Source organism: Ostrinia furnacalis, unplaced genomic scaffold (assembly GCF_004193835.3).
Source record: "Ostrinia furnacalis isolate ACB-3 unplaced genomic scaffold, ASM419383v2 OfSCF6417, whole genome shotgun sequence".
NCBI lineage: Eukaryota > Metazoa > Arthropoda > Insecta > Lepidoptera > Crambidae > Ostrinia > Ostrinia furnacalis.
Genome location: NW_021136656.1, coordinates 378,220 through 401,477, shown reverse-complemented (window position 1 = coordinate 401,477; position 23,258 = coordinate 378,220). Strand labels below are relative to the sequence as shown.

Genomic DNA, 23,258 nt, shown 5'->3' with positions numbered 1-23,258 from the left:
TAATGTCGTTTTACTTTTTAATTTTTCATTCTTTTTGTACTTTTCCGACGACCAACCGGAGATAGAAGAAAAGGACTTTTTTCGCGCCGAATTAATTAAAGAAATATAATATTATAAACAGAGACGCCGACTTAGTTACTTACTTAGATTAATAAAGTTACTTACCAACTCTTACCAATTAATTACACATCACAATTAATTACCTTTTAACTTAAAGTTAATCAATTGAATGTTCAATTGAATTATTATTTTATGAGCGGCCCTTGGTTTTCAATGTCAGATTTGACACTTAAGTGTCAAGTTTGTGTGTTTCTTATTCCAGCTGATCTACAATGTTTAGAATAATCGATCTTATTGTTAAGGCTNGTAAGGCCATAAGAATTACTTTATTCGAATTCGTATTATTTTATTTTAGTAAAGCACATTTTTTTTAAAGCAGTCAGTAAGCAAATGTTACTGCTATCGTAGCCCTCTAGCCATCGTTATTCTTAATTTATTTAGGAACTTGAATTAAATTATATAAGTTAATTCTAAAAAAAACAATTTCCAACACATACTTTTTTAATGTAATAGATAGGTTAATAATATGTCATTCCGATTTAATTTTGTTGGTGACGCAGACGTCGACGATGAAAAAGGTAAAAAATATCATTTTTATAAAAACTAATTACCTACTTACCTACTCATACAAAAAAAAACGCTGAATGAAACAAATGCGAGTGCATCAGTGCAGTGGCAGTGGTTTTAAAAATGTCCCGGCTCGCATCTGTTTTATTGTCAACAAACCTAACTCTTAAAATTATTAAATGTAATTGTCATTTAAGAAGTTTCTTACAGAGTGTGAATTGTAAGCATATAGATTTTATTGATAAACCGACTCTAAATTACCTACCTATCCAAGTAAGAAGGTGAAATTATTTATTAATAATATGATTTAAATTACCTACTTAAATGTGAATAATTTAGGTACTTTCATAATAACACTTAGTCTTATTTTTATAGCAAATTCGCACTTATATACAACTGTTTAAGATATCACTTGGTTTAGCTTGATGACGTAATAATGTTACTTATTTTTTACATTAGTTGAAAAAAAAGAAGATAATATTAAATGGCAGGAGTGTGAAGAAGTTATGCCATCTAAACAACTCAAGGATTTTGATGAAATGGTGAAACATGCTAACATGTTTACTTGTGGAGACATAGAGATCGGTCATGTAAATGTAAATGAAGCTATAGCTAACATGAGTTTGGAAAACGCTTCAAAACTAGCAGAAGAAGAAAATAGCGATCTGGTAACTGGTATATACGAAGGTATGATACTTAATAGTGTTGGCTTTAGTGATTTTATCGTGTGTTTTACATGTTATAGTAATTAGTACATACCTACATAATAAGTACATTACATTTTAGGTGGCCTTAAAATTTGGGAGTGTACAAAAGACATGCTTGAGTATTTAGCAGACAATGAAAGTAAAATTATATTGAGAGACAAGAAGGTTTTGGACCTGGGATGTGGGGCTGGTATATTGGGTATATACTCCTTTCTAAAAGGATCAAAAGTAACATTCCAAGATTATGTAAGTATCATAATGATAGATAAATAAATAAAATTTTATTGTTACTAATATTATTAATGTTATTAAAATGGTCTTAACTATTACAGAATAGAGAAGTCTTGGAATATGTCACAATACCTAATGTTATTTTGAATATCGAAGACGAAGATGCATGGGAACAAGAATTGAAGAAATGTAACTTCTTTTCGGGCGATTGGAGTTCTTTTAATAAGAAACTTGGTGATGATGACAAGTTTGACATTATTCTTACTTCAGAGACGATTTATAATGAAGATAACTATGAAAAACTAATAAATCTATTCATAAAGAGACTTAAGGAGGATGGTGTTGTTTATGTAGCTGCAAAGACATGTTATTTTGGTGTAGGAGGTGGCATAAGGCAATTTGAAAGTTCAATCAATAGTAATAAATCTCTTGATTGTGAAGTCTGTTGGAAAAACACTCATGGCATTCAGAGAGAAATATTAAAAATAACGCGAAAATTATAATAAACCATTTATTAACTAAAATAATTGTGTACTTATTTGAATGGAAGACATTTACCCGTGTTTAAATCGATCTTAATATAATATGTGATTTAAGGAGACAACCTTTCGTAAACCCATCCCTCGTCGCCTTGATGCAGTAGTTTTCCATCTACATTTTCTCCGTCCCGAAGCTTTCTGAATTTTATTCTGTCATGCAAGCGATCTCGCTGACCTTGCCAAAACTCCACAGCTCGTGGTATTATTATGTATCCGCCCCTAGAAAATAAAGTTGGAAATATATAAAAATTATACAACATTTATAATAACTATAAAAAATATCAAAACAAAATTATACTGTTATTTCATTAAATTAAATATGTCACCAAAATTCAGGTTTCGGAACTTCTTTTCCAGGTATCATGTATTCTGCTTCCAACACAGCTTCACGTTCACATAGAATATCTCTGGATTCTATAGGTGTACTTTGGTAGCTTGCACATGCTGCTATTTGACTGGGTACAGGTCTTGAATGGAAGTATTTTGTAGATTCCTCTTCAGGAAGCTTTTCAATATGGCCCTCGATTCTTACAGATCTATTCAGGATTTCCCAATAAAATGTAGCCGCAACATTTGGATTATCACTCTGGAAAAACAATTAATTAGTGTATCTACCTTATCTCAAAAATATAAATATCAACTGGTATTAATATAAATTATTTATAATGTCAGTAGATAAAACTAGTATTTACCATTTCTTTGGCTTTTCTACTGCCATGATTGGTAAAAAACTTAAATCCATCTTTGCCATAACCTTTACATAAAACAAAGCGTGCCGAAGGGTATCCATCTCTACAAAAATAGAAATAGAAGTTAATATTTAAGGTAGGTTCAGCTTAAAGTTTAAATAGAGAACAAACATCTTGATCCCACACTAAAAGCTCAATCAAGATATAAAAAATAAAGTCACCCATCCACCACACTCAGGCAAAAATACGAAAATTTTACTTCAGGACCGACGATCTGGTGAAGGTCACGGGAGGTGCCTGGGTGCGGGTTGCGCAGGACCGGTCTTTGTGGAAGTCTATAAGGGAGGCTTTTGTCTAGCAGTGAACGTCATTCGAACGAACGAACCTAAACGTTACCAATGAAGGACTATTAATTAATTACTTACCAGTAAGTTAATTAATTGAGGAAAACGTGATGCTAAATTAGTTGTGAGGATTGTACTGAGTTCAGATTAGACAACTATTGTAAGACTGTGAGTTGACTAAATTATGTAATGAGAACAATGTAATACCTACTATTAACTGCTGATAAGAGACTGTAAACCGAACCATTATAATCTTATCTAATATTTTCATGTGTTTGTTATAANGGTGTGTGTAGTTATTTACTTATTTTATTTGCTATTCAAGTATAACTTAAAACATTTTCCTGGATCCTTGACATACCTTGTAGCTGTTGCCAGGCACATAGCATTAGGTTCAAGAATCTCTTTACGACCACAAGCTTCTTCAAACCAGGCTTTAAACTGCCCGAATGGTTCTTTGGCAACTAAATGTTTTTCCAAAAAGGTTTCATTTTTATCCTTATACCTAATTCTCATACCTAAAACAAAGGTTAAAACACATAACGTTAAACTTATTGCGTAACTTTAAAAACTAAGACATAACATGTACAATTAAAGTATATTTATTTTATTTTATTTATATTTTATGGCTGAAATTACTATCAAGAAAATAATATTCCTTATAACCTTTCATATTAAATGTAATTTATTTAACTCCTATAAAGGAAATTTAGTTAAGTGCTCAAGTATTAAAATACCAATGAAATATTTTTGAATTACATACCTCCAATGTCGATACTCATTTTGTGATATAAGTTGAAGTTGGAACTCCTCAGATTCGTAAATAAAAATATGAAACGGTTTAATCCCATATGTTAACACTTGTAAAAATATAATTAAAATACTCTTACTGGAAAAATAATTGAAGAACTATCTACAAATTCACGTTCTATGCATATCAAAACACTGACGAAATTGATCAATGAATGTGAGATGTTTTCTTCAGTGATAGGGATGTACGCACGAGTTCAATTGAACATTCAATTATCCCACTTATTTGAGTTTTTATTTTTAAGTCTCTTTATTCACAATAACCTCAGTTTTAAATAAAATATCAACAGTATTTTTATCACACTAATAAAATTATTATAAACAATTTTATAGATTTTGAGGATTCTTCACTTTTCAACAAGTATTGCCACCGAAATAAATAAATTACAATAGTGACATGACACTTTTATTTTTGACTGCTGAAATCGTGAAATCGATCGATCGAATAAAATTCACTGATGGTGGTTGTTGGTTGTGGTTGTTGTTGTGACAAGTGTGAGTTTGTGACGTGACGTGACGTGTGTGACAACGAAACTGAACGAAACGAACGAGTGTGGAAAGCCCACAACGTCAAAAGTTTATTGAAATAATTTGTAAATCTTTAACATAACCATGGATCCAGAAGTATTAAAAGAGAGGATGCATACTGCCGATGTAATGAAAAATATAGACTTCTTAACCTTTGTTGGTTTATTCCTTGTTGCTTTAACCGCGTGTAAGTACAATAATTCACTTTAAGATTAAAAACATTTTTGGACAACATTACATTATTTTTAAGTAACCATTCCAGTCATGTAGACTGTAGCTAGCTATGTAGACAGTAGTCCTGTAATAGAATATAGTCGTACTTATTTCAATATTGGTCTGGTTTTCATGTGTTAATTTTTCAACTTGTTCTAGTTTGCTGGTGGCTCTATAATAAACGATATCCTCGAAGATGCATTCTACTGACGGGTCTCTCAGATTCCGGGAAAACATTGATTTATGTTAGACTTGCTTATACACAGTATAGGCAAACATTCACATCAATGTGCGAAAACACAGAAGAGTATTTGACACCGGCCCTCCCTGTAAGCTTGATTTTAATTAAGTCAAAGTCAAAGTCAAAATTTCTTTATTTGTTTAGACTAATAAATAGTTCTTACAAATCGTCATTTTGCTCTTAAGGAGCCTCTACATGTCTCATAATCTTTTTACCCTACCAGCGCTTCGAGACCAACATTTGGCAAGTGCTGAGAAGAAGCGCCGCAACAAACTCAGTCACCACTGTCTGTCGGTTAATATAAATAAATAGAAATAGCAGTAGTAGGTACATTCGATTCAGGAGCAGTTCACTGAATTTACCATGCATTCTTGTATAGTGTATCTTATAAGAATGGGTATACAAAATTGCGTGGCATATTAAACAAGGTAGTGACGTGCTAATATCTAGACTTACAGATTACACACTCAAATACCAGTAGAAATGACTCGCATACATAAGTTGGAATAACTTGGATTGACCAGTCCCCGAAAGCAGCGCCTGTTCACAGACATGACGAGTGAACCAGCCATTAGAATTTTCAATGTCTTACATTTTTTATTAGTACCTAAATTGATTATGTTAATTTATATTTTACAGCATTCAATGCTTCTTGTGGACTTGCCTGGACAAGAGAGGCTGAGGAATAAATTCTTCGATCAATACAAAAACAAAGCAAAGGGCATCGTCTTCGTAGTTGACTCGGTTACTATACAGAAAGAAATTAGGGATGCTGCTGAGTATGTATTTAAATTATTTTAATATATTATCTTTTTAATACTTCTGTACAATTTAGGATCAACAATTGGACTAAAATTTATATTTAATAAAAGTGTTAAATTAACTGTCCAAAACTGTTAAATCAAAAATATGAAATGCAGTTTTAAGTTACTAATACACTCAACATCAAATAAACCGCACCTTCCGCGACGCAAACTTTAACGATTTTCTCCTGACACAATCATGGTGCCCCAACAATATTGGTGTTATTTGAAAGCCCAATAAATATCCTTAAAGAAAAACACATTTAATTTCTTAATAAATGAATAACATATACCATAAATGTGACTTGAAAAAATACCTCACTTTGGGCCCACCTATGGGATCAATTAGACCAATTTTTATTAATATAAAACCAAATAATGATTTCACTTGTCCTCTTTAACAGATGGATAGCAATTAACAGTCTTATAGCCATAAAAGTTGGCTCTAGCGTAACTACCTATTTTTTGAAGAAGTGACTCTGGATCCTTCTAAAGACACATTTTTGGGGTAAAAACCTTTCCTTTAATGAAATGAAGGTTAGAACTAGGCTTTTAAATGGTACCAATATTGGTGGGAAGTGGGGATGCATACGTTTGAAAATGCTTGTCGCGGGAGGTGCGATTTATTTGACGTCGAGTGTATTTCAAACTAAATATGAAACTTACATTGGCCCATTCTTATTCTACTTATTTCTAAAAATTCTAATTTGCGTTTCAAGTGTTAAATCAATCTTTTTCCAGGTATTTGTACACAATCCTTGCTGACCCAATCGTGCAACTTTACAATCCGCCGCTATTGATCCTCTGCAACAAACAGGACCAGCCTCTTGCTAAAGGCAGCCAGGTCATCAAGGGCTTATTGGAAAAGGAAATGTATGTCATTTACTTATTTAATTTTTTAGTGTCAAGAGTTGCATCTCAAACTAATTTGAAAGTTTATCCAATTCTAAGTAGCTCAGTTGGAATGTTGGTTCAATTCCCGCCATAGGCAGTTCGATTTTTTCAAGTTATTTATTATGTCATTTTTCCAAATATTTTTCTAGTAGCTATTTTAACCATGATTAAACTAGGCGGTGTAAATAATATGTTACTTTACATAAAACTAAACAGCTTGCTTGTTTTGTTACAGAAACCTGGTGCGTGTAACCAAGTCAAACCAACTGAAATCAGTAGACCCAGCAGAGACGAACACCGCTGTATTTTTGGGCAAACAAGGCAAAGATTTTCAGTTCTCTCATCTGAACTGCAAGGTTGATGTAGCTGAATGTTCGGCGAACACTGGTAATGAACGCGACTATGCTGACTTAAAAATGCTGAAAGAATGGATCGACTGTCTCTAAATGCAATGCATTTTCGTAACCAAGCCATGTTATTGAAATTATAACCAACTTATTTAGATGATCTCAAACATCGTAATAAAACTAACATGGCCTAGTCGAGTGTTATTGGCGATACCTTATTGACTATTAGGCGATTATCACACTGCGCCGCGGTACGCGGGACGACAGATTTAATCATTGTATGCAAGTACCTCAGTTTGTATAGAAAACACGCGCGGCACAACACACTGACAACGCGTCCGCGCGCGGGATTTTTTATATGAAATCACGCGGACCGCGGCGGAGCGCGACGCAGTGTGATAACCGCCTCAAATTACAAAAATAGTTAAAAAACTATTTTTGTAATTTGAGGCGGTTATTATTTATAAAAATAAAAGAACTATTTTACATTAATAGTTCTTTGTAAAAGAACTATTTTGGTTAAGTGAAAGACCAATGTAATCCAGTATCATATTTGTAGTCTTTTAAAAGACTGTTTTTAAACATTTTTAATCCCTCTCTGAAGTTCTCTGTATTATACTTGGTGGGGCAAACACCACTGACTATTTACTCAAACGACATTTAGTTGTTTCCCATCTCTAGTACCTACTAAAGTCAGATAATTAATATTATGTAGTCATAAAATTGCATTTATCCAAATGGAAAGTGCCAACCATGTAATCCAGTATGATATTGTAGTGTCTTTTTAACCATTTTACATACTTTTCTGAATTATACTATAATAGGGAGGTAGGAACTCTGTGTTGTTGTAGGTACATCACCATAACAAAAAAAAAACAATTGAAATATTTTAGGCGCTCTTGTCGCTAAAAGCGATCTCGAGATAACCGTATCTATTACTACCAGCTACAACTTGGTAAAATGCCAACCTTTTTATCCAATAAGATATTGTAGTGTCTTTTTAAGTATTATAAATACTTTTCTGCATTATAATAGTCGGATGTTAATGGTTTGTGATTAATTAATAAGTGATGAAAGGTGACTGTTTATGAATGTCTTACCGAATTTACTTATTATATTTTGCTCATTAAGTTTTTCAATGAATAAAGCTTTTTCTACAAAAAATAAAGATAATTTTATTATGCTAAGTTTTAAAACGTCCTCATAAAGCTAGGACCTGCATGTAAGGCCTTGTCCAGGAGGGTGAATTCGCCGCGAATGTCTTCGCGCGAACACGAGCGTATGTATGATGAGATTTACGTGTACGTCTTGTGGACGCAATGTATTGGTATCTCGCCAACGCGCGTATGATCCTACGTGCGTAGGATTCGCGGCGAATTCGCCCTCCAGGACTTAGGACAAGGCCTAGGTTTCCTAAGATTAACATACACTGGTCATCATAAAAATCGACCCACCCGCGACAAGCACTTTCAAACGTATGCATCCCCACTTCCCACCAATATAACTATACTATATTACCATTTAAAAGCCTAGTTCTAAAGTTCATTTCATTAAAGGAAAGGTTTTTACCCCAAAAATGTGTCTGTAGAAGAATCCAGAGTCACTTATTCAAAAAATAGGTAGTTACGCTTGAGCCAACTTTTATGGCTATAAAACTTTTAAGTTGGGATTAATCGCTATCCATCTGTTAAAGAGGACACGTGAGATCATTATTTGGTTTTATAACCATAAAAATTGGTCAAATTGATCCCAGAGGTGAGCCCAGAGTGAGGTCTTTTTTCAAGTCACATTTATTGTAGGTATAATAATATTATGTTAATCGTTTATTAGGAAACTAGCTTTCCGCCCGCGGCTTCGCCCGCGTGGAATTTTGTCTGTCACAGAAAAACTTTATCGCGCGCGTCCCTGTTTCAAAAACCGGGATAAAAACCCGGAAAAAGTTCTTTCCCGGGACTCAAACTATCTCTATGCCAAATTTCATCAAAATCGGTTGCGAGGTTTAAGCGGGAAAGCGTAACAGACAGACAGACAGACAGACAGACAGACAGACAGACAGAGTTACTTTCGCATTTATAATATTAGTTGGGATTAAATGTGTTTTTCTTTAAGGATATTTATTGGGCTTTCAAATAACACCAATATTGTTGGGGCACCATGATTGTGTCAGTAGAATCGAGTTTTCCTGTAAAACGTAGGTGGGCCGATTTTTGTGATGACCAGTGTAGTTTTGGACATAATAAATGTCAACTGGCCAACAAAAAACGCACGCACGCGCACAAAAAAGCGCACTCTCGCGGATGTTTCGGAGTATTAAATGTCCAAAGATGAGGTTTGCTTTACCCACTTGCTTTAAAAATCTAAATTATCAATATGTAGTGCGTTTCCCCATCGAGAGATGGCGCTAGGCTTTCGGAAAACGAGAGCTTTTATAGCTTTGGGAGCTGACGATTTAAGTCCTGCAGGTTGCCATAAAATTTTGAATTTCCGTAAGGTCAGTTTGTTAATTAAAAAATACAGTAACAATTTTAGGATCAATGGTTACTTACAAGTTTATTTTAAGTAAAATTCCACCTAGCAAACTTGTACAGTATAAATTAACTACACCTAATCATCGTACCTACAAATGAGTTTTTTTAGCACAAACATAATTATATTTTTATCGATAAATGCTTTCGGACATTCGTCATTCGCACATGCGTAGTAAACCCAACCTTAAACTTTATTTTAAACTATGCATCTGTTTTAATAATGATAAAANTAATCAAATTTCCAGGTGCTCTTCAATGAACACAAGCAGTAAGCACCCTCTATAAAAAGTAGAAGTAAATGCACCTACTTTTAACTATTAAATTACCCTTGCATGACTCATCGATACGTCAAGATCATTGCCAATATTGATTTATTTATTAACTTAATTGTTCCTTTTGAATATTCATAAAAATCGATTCAATAGATAGACCCTTAGAAAGGGGTTTCGAATTGTGTCCTTTCATTATGTATGTAAAAGAAGGGTTAAAAATATAAAAAAAATACAAGTGCACAAATATGCATATTCATGATTTGTTAATTTAACACAATACATAATGTGAGGTTATTTTTTTTACGATAACTACTTCCATACGTTTTCTGGCACTGCAAATAGGCACAATAGGTAGAGCTTTTCTAACTAAACTTATTACCTACCTACCTAATTATGTAAGCTCAAGATACTCTTAAGAATAAACCCTAGTGGTGTTTATAGTATAGGCTATCGATATAATATAATGTACTGTGTTTTTTTTTCAATGATAAGTAAATAAAAAAAAAATTAAGCTAGACAAATAACGAAATTAATTTTAACAGTTCCTGTCACTATTCTAACGATTTTTCTAACTTCTTCATGTTGTCGGATGCAAAAATCTCAATCTCTTCATATGAGTTAGTAAGCATGTCGTAAAATTCCCACGGCATGCAAAAGGATTGCGCGGGCGCATCCCACTGTCAGCGGGCAGGCTTGAATGGGTTAACCCATCACCTGCACAATACGAGGCTCATAGATGACAATGTAGAGACTTGGAGATGTCCGCATTGTATTTTACATCATTCACATTGACATTGCAGGGTTGATTGTCCTTCAGTTACTGTTTCGTACTTAACTAAAAAAAATGCTCCCATGTGAACAGCGTAAGAGTTACTTAGCTATTGGAATAGAAAGAACGTAAAGTTAGGGAAGGTTGTGAATGAAATAAAAAAGAGCTCCCTACATCATTCCATAATAAACAATTTCGAACTAATTATAAGTACTGATAACACAAATATACCTACTTAAATTTTTCGTCATAAAATATTATTACGAATCGAAAAAGTTTCTTTTTAGCACGAGTCGGCAGCTTGCGTGGCGAATTGCTAATTATTTTAATCAAGGATTAATCGAATTCCTGCTTGAGATAAAGAAGATTGCCCGCCCGTCGTCGCATGTCACTCGTATTACAAATAGGAGCATTTACACCGGCCGATCGAAAGCTACCTTAAAATAGGCCCTACATCCCAAGTCTCCACAGGATTGAAATCTCTGGCTTCGCGGGTTATTGATAATACGAAAATGCCTAAAACAGACATGTCAACGTCTCAATGTGCTCTACATTTGTACATTGTACAAATAAATAGGTTGAAAAAGTTACAGAATAATTTAATTTTTATAACAATTTTATTTTATACCTTTTGTAAAAGACAAACGGTGTTAAAACCTAGTTTTATGGCTACGTTTCTCTACATTAGTCATTCTCACGTGGTCTTTAAGTGTAAATCCACCTTATGCTGCTAAAATACGATCATCTTGCGGCATCGCGGCTTGCAAACACCGCGGTGTGTGGTCCGACTTAAAATCATTTCAATATTAAGTATCGACAAATATCAACTCATTACGCAAATTATGCAGAATGCTTCTCATCGAATATCTTAGAACAGATTTCGTCAGAAATTATGCTGCATATCGGACGAATTAAAAGCAAATTAAGATAAGCAAACTTAAAGCTCGGCTTTAACTATTTTAATTTATTAACTAAGTTTGCAATTAACTAGAAATTAATGTTAATGGGTTATCCAATGTTTGAGTGCCTATTTCATTTATAAGTGTAAATACCTACGTAAGTTAAGTTCCTTCGTACCTTAAGTTAAGTTAAGTTCTTTCTTAGATTTAAACCATCAATCACCATCACCACTGGTGACCAAAATTAAGGCGGCAATTCCAATTTACAAATTGCATACNTAAAATTGATTTAGAACAAGTTAAATTAACCATTAATGGTAAAGATATTAAAATATTTGCAGTGGAACAAAAAGTGATGGTGAGAGACATGAGAAAATCATTGGTCTTTGCCAATCATGTACTTTGGGCTTTGTGGCAGGTTGTGGCGAGTTTAAACGCTTTGTTTAAAATGTCAATTAAAACTTTTATCTGATTCCGATATTCCGATATTTGGTCGCTCAATATCGGAATTGAAATATCGGATCTCGCAGTCCGAGATTCCGATATTACGAGATTCCGAGATTCCGATATTCATGCCCTAGTACCATTGTAATAACTCTTTGCGTAAACTGTAACTTGTAGAGTACTTATGTCACCTTATATTTGTCTGTATACTAAACACGATATTGCTCGTAACTGCTTAATGAGGGCTATCGTTTTTAGACTTAACAGTTGGCACCCCTGGCGATTGACAGGACCTTACTCTACAGTGGCGCCATCTTGATGAGTGCAAATGCGATAGTCCTCCTACCACTTTAGCGCTCACCAGTTGGTGCCACTGTCTTCGCTACTAGCAAGTGACAGGACCTTACTCTACAGTGGCGCTAACTGGTGAGCGCTAAAACGATAGCCCTCAATTAACAACTCACGCAAAACCTAATTAGACCCAAGATGCAAAGATTCAAATAAGTTAAAGGATAGAAAAGTCTATCATACTTACTGTGTTGATATGTTATAGGCACGATCTTCCTTAAGAGGTACGATGCAAGAAAAGTGGTACCCAATTGTATTACATATTTATAGCATACTAGCTTTCCGCCCGCGGCTTCGCCCGCGTGGAATTTTGTCTGTCACAGAAAAACTTTATCGCGCGCGTCCCTGTTTCAAAAACCGGCATAAAAACTATCCTATGTTCTTTCCCGGGACTCAAACTATCTCTATGCCAAATTTCATCAAAATCGGTTGCGAGGTTTAAGCGGGAAAGCGTAACAGACAGACAGACAGACAGAGTTACTTTCGCATTTATAATATTAGTTGGGATGAGGCGTACATCAAAAAGCAATGTAGTGGGCACATCAAAAGCGCCGCGGAATGACGGTTTGCCCCACAAAATGTCACTGCGCAGGTACCGACAAAGGACCGGCCAGAGGTCGGGAATCCGAGGACCGCCACGCTTATTTGAAAGTTGCTTATGTACTTAATCGGTTAATTGCACACTCTTAACGAGTTTACGAATACGATTACGTTTTTTACCCTTTTTCCTATTGGGGAGTGATGTTGTGTTTTTTAAGCAAAGTTAATTCCAACGCAGGAAAAGTTAAGTGCTCTACAAGGTAGCGTGACTACCTACATTCTTTGATTCTTATCGCACCAGACGAAATTTTCATGAGGTATCCTAATTTACTTACAAAATAAATCATAAAACTTAATACCTGTAAGCTTATATTGTCACCAATTAGTTCTCTTCGGCATGTGGGTTATTAAAACTAGCGCCTTTTATCATAGCCTCAAAAAAATCGATATGATTCCAATAAAACGATTGCACATCAGATAATTGCTGGCCAATTGCATTGTAGCGATCTACCAGTATGAAGGCTAGCTTGTATGAGGAGCTGGCTAGTCGGCACCGCCTACAATCTGCGACCTTGCCGCGGCCCTACCATTGGTCAGCAAATATGGCTCACATTGCCGCATTTTTCAGCTGGTGGGTGTAATTGCAAGCCACGTAATAAGTCATTAATAATGACAATGATGCATTTGCTTATTTATTTATAACCAGCATTAAATAGGCATTTTTAAAAATAAAAATAGCTAAATAATTACTCTGGACCAATTAACTGGTACATTACTGCAGTAAAAACTAAAATAATTTGGCGAGGAATCTAAACTCTACATGCCTTTATTACGTGTTCATGTGTGTAATTTAACGTGTGTATTTAGGTATGTGTAAAAATCAAGCAACAATGTATGTTTATATTTAGGTGTAGGTAAGTAAAAACGAGACACAAAAAATATATGGAGGTAACAACAGTATATCACTTGACGGAGTTGACGAAAGCGATTTATAATGATGTCATTGTATCTGGCTTTCTTTAAGAAATATCAGCCGCCGGCCACCATATACAATGAAAAGCAACAACCTGTTCTTAAACTAAATTCGTAAAAACACTCGCTTTGAAAAGCCGCGGTGAGGGACAATACGTTGAAAATAACGAATTTGATTTTTATTAATTGAACTGCCAATCGGGCAATCATGCAGCGGCGAGAGCGTCGCAATCGCCATACATCTGCCCCCATTTATTAATACCTCCACAATAAAACATTTGAAACACGTTCTTGTGAATCAATACTCACGTTGCCGATATGAATTATTTATATATTTTATTGTCGCTTTATCGCGTGCATCTCAGATCTCGGCCTCTGGCGGCGGATACCGCGTCCGCCTCTCTTGAAATAATAATCAGAACATAATTTTATTTTTGACAAATAAGTGGTCAGCGCTGGGTGCAGCCGGGTTTTTGCGGCACCCGTCCTGATGCCTCGGATGCCGGGACCCCCACTTTACCGTCTGAATATACATACATAAAACGATACTGTCGGTATTTCGGTCACTTGTAATTGTCCCACATGAATGCAGCGCAATCATAGTGCTGAGGAATCTCACGGCCGTATACATTTAGCTTTCAAATAGCTTAGACTGGAGCTGAATATTTTTGTGGAGTTTTTTCAGAAGAAGCTTTTAAAAGCTCAAAACTTAGATTAATTCTTATTTTCACGAGAACTCTATATGACTGTAAGAATACATAGGTAGTACGTACCTTCTGTTCATAATGATTTATGCTAGCGTACACAGATACGGTATCTACATTGTGGCGCCGTCCGCGATCAAGTCCTACTTAAAAAACCTTTACTCTGTGTTAAGCGACTACCTCATTATATCATGTCATCTACATAAATACATACCCGATAAACAATTCGGCCCACTTGACTTAATGGGAGCTCATTGTCAATCGGCTGTCAATGCCGGTCATGAGATATGCAAAATGGATAAACGCCTCTTACCCGCAGAGCGACACGTCCGCGTCAGCGCCTCGCTCTCGGCGGCATAATATCTAAAGAATATACAAATTATACTACCGTGCCCTCTCCCGCATTTTTACATTCTGCACCATAAAAGCCTCATTCGTTTAAGTAAACCTTTATGCATGTTTACGCTCAAATGGTAAAGAGAAATTATTTCAGCGATTCCCTATCTGCGTTTTTATCAAAGCTTGCCTTTTAACAAGTGTCCCTGACAGATTGCCGTGTGTGGCTGGGACGGCCGCGAAGTATTTTAATTAATGCCACACCAGGGCACATAAATTTCCAGGCCATCGTGCTGATTAAGGCTTTCGGCGTCGGCGCATCGCAGATTGCCCGTGCAGCCTTTCATAAATTCTTCCTCGATTGCTGCGTATCCTACTTTTCATTGTGAATTTCGCTTTATGTTTATAAAAATAAAATTTAATATCTTACGTTATCGCTGCCTACTCTACATGAATAAACATTATGACTTTTGATTGATCATCTTTTCTACCGAAAGGCGGAATATCAATCTTCACTCGTTTCATTACGGTTTGTAATAAGGTAGTGAGATCAGTAAAATGTAGAGTTTGTCTGATCTTAGAAAGTAGATTTGTAACGTACTTAGATGTAGACAAACTCTACATTTTACTTGTTTCAAAAAATCATTTCAATCTCAATCTCAAATCAAATTATTCTAATAACATTGCAACAATAACAAGGCTAAATACAGTACGTTATTTTTAAATTTTTCAGAGTTTTCGACCTACAAAGTATCGCATAACGGGAACAAACCCGTTCAGCCTTTGTAACGTACCCCGTCCGAATCCAAAAGTATCTTTTGCAATGTTGCAATCCTGCACTCGCTCCCGAAACACTGCACCGGGGCAGGAAGGGAGAGCGACGCGCGTGCTGGCACGGCCCGGCATACCGACGCGTGCATTATTCAATATTATATTACCAATAAATTAATGCTCACATTCGGACGACGCCGCACATACTAATGACGACACGCGGCGAGCCGCTTTTTGTCCCACCGCCAAACCCATTCAGCTTTCCATTGATACTGACCAAACAAAAACTCGCCGTTCCTCTTGTGCAACGCACAAACTAAAATTGCGGCTTTTTACCCCACTTTTCGACAAGGACGTGATCGGTTTTTGCTCCGCCGAGGTGAGGCAAGCTTTTAATTGCATTGACAATTGTCCCCAAGTATTTACACAGCGATGTTGAGACAGATATTGACTTGCAATTAACTGGGTTTTTAAACGGTTGTAAAAATAAGGGACGCATTAGGGCGCTGATAAACTAAGACAAAACTGAGAATGCTGTGTAAAGATAAACATAATTAATAACACCTGAAAATACACAAACAACTTCATAAATAACACTGAATTTATGTTATAACGATTTTACGTGCGCCACTGATATGGCCGAATGCAATTAGTGTTTTACGTGCATTATAAAAATCGATAAGTATTGTTGCCAAAACCGTTGTTGTAATAAAACCCGAGATAGTCCTTAAAGCCCTGATGAGCCGCTAAATTATGGTCGAAATACGTTATAATGTGCATTTACGAAAAAACGGGAATTACAGCGAAGAACATAAACTGTCGGAGCAGTAAATTACCCGACCCACGTCTGGAGTTCAGTTAATTTTTAACTATCGGCCTGACTTTATTATTTCCATAATCCAATCTCAAACCTTGATTCACGCGATAATACTGACGCTGGCAGGGTCTTCCATAAAACGCTTTCCTGATGTAAACAGAGATATTTATGAATCACATTAGTTTATTCTTATTAGTAAGGACTTAAATGAAATTCATGAAATCTAAAAACTTTACTCATAATTCTACATGAAAAAGAATTTATAAAGTGTAATAAGTTACACTTCAGTCTTACTCTGAACTCGTTACTTACTGTACCTCATAAATTCAATATCTCCGTTAGGATGCGGAATTAAATTCCGTCGAGTTTGTAACGAAACAGCATCTGTTCACGAGTAGCCGTGCGTGTCCTGCCCTCGTCGCTCACGGATTCGCAAATTGACATTAAACTGCACAGCACTGTCTGAATATTAAATTAAATTACTTAACGACATTCCTCGAAAACGTACCGGGTTTTATTGAAATTTTCATCGCATAAGGGAAGCGCATTTCGCCGCCAAAGTAAACACTTATCGAACTTACTTTTTGCGAGGCGTCGAAGATACGTTTGCTAATTTGTGATTGCGCGCGATGTATCATTAGCACTGGCTTGAAATATTTGCCTTGGGCTTTCAAAAGTTTCCCAATCGTTGTTTTTCTTGACTTTCATATAATTCATGTTTAATTTAATTTTTTACCTTTGTAACTTTGTAATACAGATGGGATGGGTGACAGTTAAAAATATAAAATTAATATAAAACATTTGATTTCCAGCAGTAATCTTCGGTGAAAAACCATTGACCTAGTTACACTCATAGTAGAGATTTTACTGACTGAGGCGTTACATCAAGTTTGGGTACAAATGTAGGTCTAGTCTAGATAAAAGGCTTTGAAAAACTTGACAAAATTAACTGCTTTAGGTGGAAATTGAGTCCACGACGACGATGTAGAGACGTTCTATATCATTATTACCTACCTACTCAGTTGTTAACAATAGTCCGTCAAGACAACAACTTTCAGAACATCATTTCAATCGCCATTGTAAAGGTGTTATTCGTTATACACAGCAATTCGCCAATTAACCGATAAATCCTCAGAAGCAACGGGTTCCATCTAATTGAATTCAACGGTAGCGGATTCGAATTATTCCTGTAAGAAAGCAGTCGCGGCCGGCGCCGGCAAATTGCGGTGGCTCCTTTTGTGACGCTCGCCGGCGAACATTGCTCGCTGTAATGAGCTCCGATCAATGGGCGTAATTATTTCTTGTATCATTCTTTGATGGCGATGAAAACGCGCTGTCATAGTCACCCAAAGCTTTAGGTGAAACGCTACTTAACTGTTCAATAATTACCACAAATAATATTGGATATTGAGAATTAAGGCTCTATTATAGTAAAGAAAGAAAGAAACTGGATTTAAGACGTTATTCACCATACATACTTGATTTGTATAATTTCGTTAAAAAGAGTTTGATAACTCTTTTTAACGGTGATAACTTGAATTTGGAAAAATCTACTCACTTCTTAAAACATTAGGTTGGCATGGTGTGAAAATTTAAAGCTTTAACCTTCATACTAAAAGAAACAAGCTATGTACGATTACTTTTATTGTTGAACTTTTAACATTAATCGCTTTTTTAAATGTTCACTAAAAAGTACAAAAAAGCATAAATAATGATATAATTTAGCCAGACCTCCGATGATGACAGAACTGTTATCTTGATCGATACTCACCGGGATTATTGTGCTTATGACGGCGCCGATACTCATTTGGGGTGTTTTTATTCGCGTTTTTGGCGAATATCCCGGTCCAATTACCGACGCACGCGCAACAACTAACAATGCGTAACGTGCCGTGCGCGCAGCGTCACTTTAATGAGACCTGAATATAAGCTGTTTTTGACGAGAACGAACAAGATCTTGAAATAAAGGGCAGGAAAAATAAATTACTTGAAAACAAAAGACCTGAAAAGCAAGTTTTTGTCTTAATTAATTAGATCGTGCCAAATGACCACCTTGAAAAAAAAATTGTAGAAGATGCTACAAAAGATACTAAGTAGGAAAGTATAAAACTTTATTACTCATACTTAGTTTACAATATTTATCCCGTAGCATAAGGTTTATTAATTAATCGAGTAAAGTACCGTGCGCTGGTATTAAATTTTAATACGACTCGGATGTAAATCAGAATTATTGCAAAAAGATGTTTTACATATAAGTAACGTTCGTTCCATTGAGTATTTTATGCGATATGCGTTTAATAAGATGTAAAAACAAAGCCTGAGTATACATCACTCTTAATGGCATCTTCCGAACCTCGTTAGTAGAGATTTGTAGAGATGCCTCAGTGAATATGAACTGGCATCTTAACTACTCGGTAAGGAGGGTAGTAAATGGCATAAAATATTAGATATTTGTGGTAAATAATGCAGGGCCGGTATAATGATTGACAAAACTAACTTAAATATTAAGCAAATGACAAGCTCACGACGCTAACTCTCTGGAAACTAAAGGAACGGTTAATTATGCTGCATAGTGGAATCATAACTTTTCAGTAATCACTAGGAAGGAATCAGCAAATATCCCAAATCAATTACACAAAGGTTAAAATAGAATCGGAAAAAGAAATCGTTGATTTGGAAATTGAAGTGAAAAGTTTAGAAGGTAGTAAGAGATATCTCAGGAATTTAGGCTTTAAAAAATGAAACAAATTAGTTACTTTACTTCACGTAGGTAGATACTTCATGAAAGGGACTGGCAGATTTTAGTCGAAATTGGAATAAAAGGTACCTTTACCCAGCGGTGGGACACAACAGGCTAAAAAGGGACTAATGACACTCCATCGGCCATCGCTACATTGATTTGATAGAGACTAGTTCGAATCCGGTTGTCCCTCTAGAATATACGAGTTAATGCTAATCCTAACAGTCTAAATTGCCGTGTTTTCCTCAGCACTTTTTCAGACACAGAAGGCTGCAAAATTGTCGCGCGCACAACACTATCCTGTCCACTAAATGCCACCAATTACCGCCCTCTTTTGCATCGTAAATCGACTGGATGTGTAATCAGCACTCCTGCGTTCGCCACTCATTACGTTTAATTTCTTAATCGTAGCTTTAATTGAAATGTTGAGCCACGCCACGATAAGGCAGGGCAGCAGTAAATGTTCCTGTCGGCAAGTTTTGGCTTATCTTTAGTTTTTGACAATGCCGGTGGCGTTGCCAACGCGACAGATATGCGGAATTATATGCGAGCAAGGAAATGGGACCGCATAAAAATATTTAATTTAATTTAAGACGTTGAGGCCTAAATGCAGGCACAGATAAAATGTTTTCAGTGGTGTCCCGGCTTTACGGTAAAGGAAAACACCAGAGGTCTTATAAGATTGCAAAATAATTCATTATTTCAAGGGTATACCAATTTTGCATAGATTTGTTCCCAAACAGTAAAGATAACTTTACTAATTTTGCGTAAATTGACAAAAAAGGTAGAGTCTAATTAATACTTACTAATTTATTGCTGTAAAATTCTAACCTAGGTACTCGTAACTTATTAACTTTAAAGGTGAGATTTTCATGACGTATACTTACCTTAAATTGTTTTATTTTAAATATGTATTCTGGTATTGTAACGCTCTCGTGATATTTAACCCTGTGCTATAAATTTATATAATATCTCGCTTCGTATAGAATAGAAGCAAAGTAAAAATAAACCTGAGCTCAGTTAATAAAAGGCAGATTTATGTCATAATAAACAATAGCGAGACACTATTAAATTTCGAAAAACGACATCACTGGACTGCGAGTTATTTTTTATTTAAATAAAACAAAAGAACGTCAGTGTAAGTCACATTGCAATTTAATGTCGTTATTAAAAAAGGCCCAATAAAAATGTCACTCTGGGATTATAATGTTTATCTTATTGTCTCCATACGATTAATGAGCTTTTGACACTATTTATTAATCTCCAACGTGTTATTGTTCTTCTCTCAATTAGTTTTTTAATCGCCATTTAATGAGATATTTATTTATTCCTCGTTTCTTAAGTAGATAGGTAGCTACATATTTTTATTCAGGAATAATTATGTGTGTCATGCTTATTTGGTGTAGTGTCACGTGGTTTAAATAAATACTATGTAAGATTATTTGAATATTGTCAAAATGTTTGGATATAATGGTAAAATTATCTATGACCTCTATTTAACTTGCTTTATAAAAGGCAGATAGTCTCAACTCAATGTCTGGCACTAATCCCTTTGTGTAGTGACTGACGTAGCTTGATCGTAGTGAATGCGATAAGACTCTGTTAATTTGTTCCGTTAGCAATTTGAGGAAACGTTTCCATTGGTAGGTTAGGTGTATTGAATTGAGGGCCTAGAGGCGTATAATTTCGATAAAGTTTGTACAGAGATGGTTTCAGTTATTGTTTGGGTAATTTTGTTTTTATAAAACAAAAGTTTCACACCCGAATTATCACAGTAGAATATAATTTCTAGGTCTCGACGTTTAACATTGATTGGGATTTTCAGTCAAAATAAGTGTGACTCTACATTGAATATGGATAGCTTTAAAATTAAGTTAGGTCGGAAATCCTACTTAGTTAATATACTTTTTATACATAGATGCCCATAATTTTAAGCCTCAATGTAACCTTGTTGGTGTTCAAATAAATAAATAAATAACAGTAAAAAAACCTCAATCGGCCTAAGTTGTTTTGTTTTGTTCAGAATCCGTGTCTGTATCCCATCAAAGCGTGCGCAAGCGCCGTGACAGATTTGATTTGTCTGTTGTCCGGTAGCTAACGACTCGTTGCGGACCACCACAATAATGGTAAACTAACGATTACACTTGAGTGGCAGGTACGGATTCAATCGGCCATTTTTTGCGACCACTTTTTGCCGTCTGCATTATATTAGTTTAATGCCTAGCAAATAAAACGTGACTTGAGTCTACGATTATAAATTAAGTAGTTTGTTTTCTATAAACGTACCTTTATCAGGTAATATAAATTTGTTTCGCTATGTCCCATAATTATGCACATTATCTACTACAGTCACTGGTAGCAGTGTGTTTACTGATACTAAGGACCATTTCTGCATTCTTTAATAGGTTAACTAAAGTTTTGTTTATGGTCCGTAATATCTATGGAATCTATGAATGAAGGATGTGTATAAGTATAACGAAATACAGGACCAGAAAATACGGGTCAAGAGGGGTTTTCTTGTAACTACCGTAAAATACTCATGAAAATCGGATATTTATATTTTATACGTTTCGATGTTTTAAACTTTATCCTTGATTGCTCACAAACGGAACTTTAAGGTTTAACTGTGAGAAATCAAACTTAATGTCTGTCCAATTACTCGTCCGTAGTCAAGGAGAAAATGTACTTATAATAACATGCCCGGTAGCCAATTTACTTCATAATACGTAACTTTAAAATAATTCCACAATGACGAGAAGTAGTCACGGTCAAGTCCGTTAAAAACCACGAAATTACGACACTCTTTAATATGAGTTTAGGTAAGGTTACATTAAATTACTAATGTGTTTTGTTTCTACTTCAATTTAAATATACTAGGCCGCAAAGAAAAAGGGTAATCTTCAATACATTCAAAGGTTTACCAGCTTTAAGAAATAAAGACTAAATTAGCTCCTTACATCAGTAATATTATTCTTCATGTACTTACTGAAGACTGAAGTCATCTACATATTTATAAAAGTTTTCAGTGTGAAATGGAAGCGGATTATCAACTTAACCCTTGCATTTTTGAGATATTTTCGTACTCATCGCATTTTGGCTCTACAAACCAACCAAAACTACTTAACATTGACTTGATTTGCAATAATTTCAATGGGTGCACAGGCATCATTAATCCCGGCGGACATAATCACCCTTTTAAACCCGGCCTCGATTATTAACGAAGGCCGATAAATCTCGCCTCGTCTCGGTGGACGGAGCTCGCACAGAGAAAACAATCGATGTTGTTATTTAATATTTGTTAGAGCCTGTTGAACCGAATAGCTGCTTTCAATCGATGAAAAGCTACTCGTTATCTGTTCAGCATCGGTTGATCATAATTTTTTGAAGGGGNTGAAGGGATGGTTTTATAGTGATAAGGGGGCGCGAGCGTCCATTAATTACGTGAGACAATTTTGGCTATTTTTTAACCCCCCCGCTCCCCTTGGTGAGATTTCATGACATTTTGCCCAACCCCCTCCCCCACCCCCTAATCTCACGTGAGATTTTCCAAAATGCCTTTTTGCAATGTAAATGAGATTAATCCATGCTACGAGGTTTTTCTGGACCGACCGACTGTTTTGCTCTTACTACGATAGAGGGCAACCTGGATAGTTTAGACAACTTTTTTTTTATTTAGGTCCTCTTTATTGCACATGTTACGGTGTAAAATGGTGGACTGAATGCCAGTAAGCATTCTCTATCAAGTCATTTAATTAAAAAAAAAATCTTAAAATTTTACCAGCTCCACTGCTCCCATAACCTAAACAAGCATGGTCTAACATCCAGCTCCATTCGTTTTGTATGCAGCCGGCATCTATACAGGCAGTTCATTAAGCTTAATAACATAATTTCGAGAAGTAATTACAGAAGTAATTAACAGTTGTTGCTCGTCCGAACATTCACAATTGACATTAGCTCTTAATTTGCGAGAAATACAATAGCCACAACTATCCATTATGTAGGTGTTGTAGGTACAGATATAATTACAAATTACAAGTCACGCGTTACGCCTGTAATTAGAATTGATTGACGTAATTATAGGCAGGCAAAGTTCGTCCGTTTGACACTGTGATAGCAAGAAAGAAAGCTGGCTCTAGGCACGGCTT

The 23,258-nt window shown here is 35.5% G+C and overlaps 3 protein-coding genes across 7 annotated transcripts; 2 read left to right on the top strand and 1 right to left on the bottom strand.

The window, feature by feature from the left end:
- The first annotated feature begins 195 nt into the window (after window positions 1–195).
- On the top strand, window positions 196–2,089 carry LOC114362346 (histidine protein methyltransferase 1 homolog). 5 transcript variants are annotated; one of them, XM_028317709.1, is made up of 4 exons: window positions 196–357; window positions 1,087–1,314; window positions 1,414–1,580; window positions 1,667–2,089. In XM_028317709.1, the coding sequence occupies exons 1-4, from the start codon at window positions 333–335 to the stop codon at window positions 2,066–2,068; spliced, it is 822 nt and encodes a 273-aa protein (XP_028173510.1). In that variant the 5' UTR covers window positions 196–332; the 3' UTR covers window positions 2,069–2,089. The 5 variants fall into 5 exon arrangements, with proteins under 5 accessions (XP_028173510.1, XP_028173509.1, XP_028173508.1 ...); XM_028317708.1 differs by lacking the exon at window positions 196–357 and adding an exon at window positions 391–638; XM_028317707.1 differs by lacking the exon at window positions 196–357 and adding an exon at window positions 679–847.
- Pnpo (pyridoxine 5'-phosphate oxidase) lies at window positions 2,063–4,100 on the bottom strand. The gene is made up of 5 exons (XM_028317712.1): window positions 3,901–4,100; window positions 3,499–3,655; window positions 2,797–2,896; window positions 2,431–2,690; window positions 2,063–2,323 (listed from the first exon to the last, which is right to left on the bottom strand). Exons 1-5 carry the CDS (start codon window positions 3,986–3,988, stop codon window positions 2,158–2,160), a joined length of 771 nt encoding a protein of 256 aa, XP_028173513.1. The 5' UTR covers window positions 3,989–4,100; the 3' UTR covers window positions 2,063–2,157.
- A 274-nt stretch (window positions 4,101–4,374) lies between these two features.
- Window positions 4,375–7,200, top strand: SrpRbeta (signal recognition particle receptor beta). The gene is made up of 5 exons (XM_028317717.1): window positions 4,375–4,662; window positions 4,848–5,017; window positions 5,569–5,708; window positions 6,474–6,605; window positions 6,862–7,200. The coding sequence occupies exons 1-5, from the start codon at window positions 4,560–4,562 to the stop codon at window positions 7,070–7,072; spliced, it is 756 nt and encodes a 251-aa protein (XP_028173518.1). The 5' UTR covers window positions 4,375–4,559; the 3' UTR covers window positions 7,073–7,200.
- The last annotated feature ends 16,058 nt before the right edge of the window (window positions 7,201–23,258 follow it).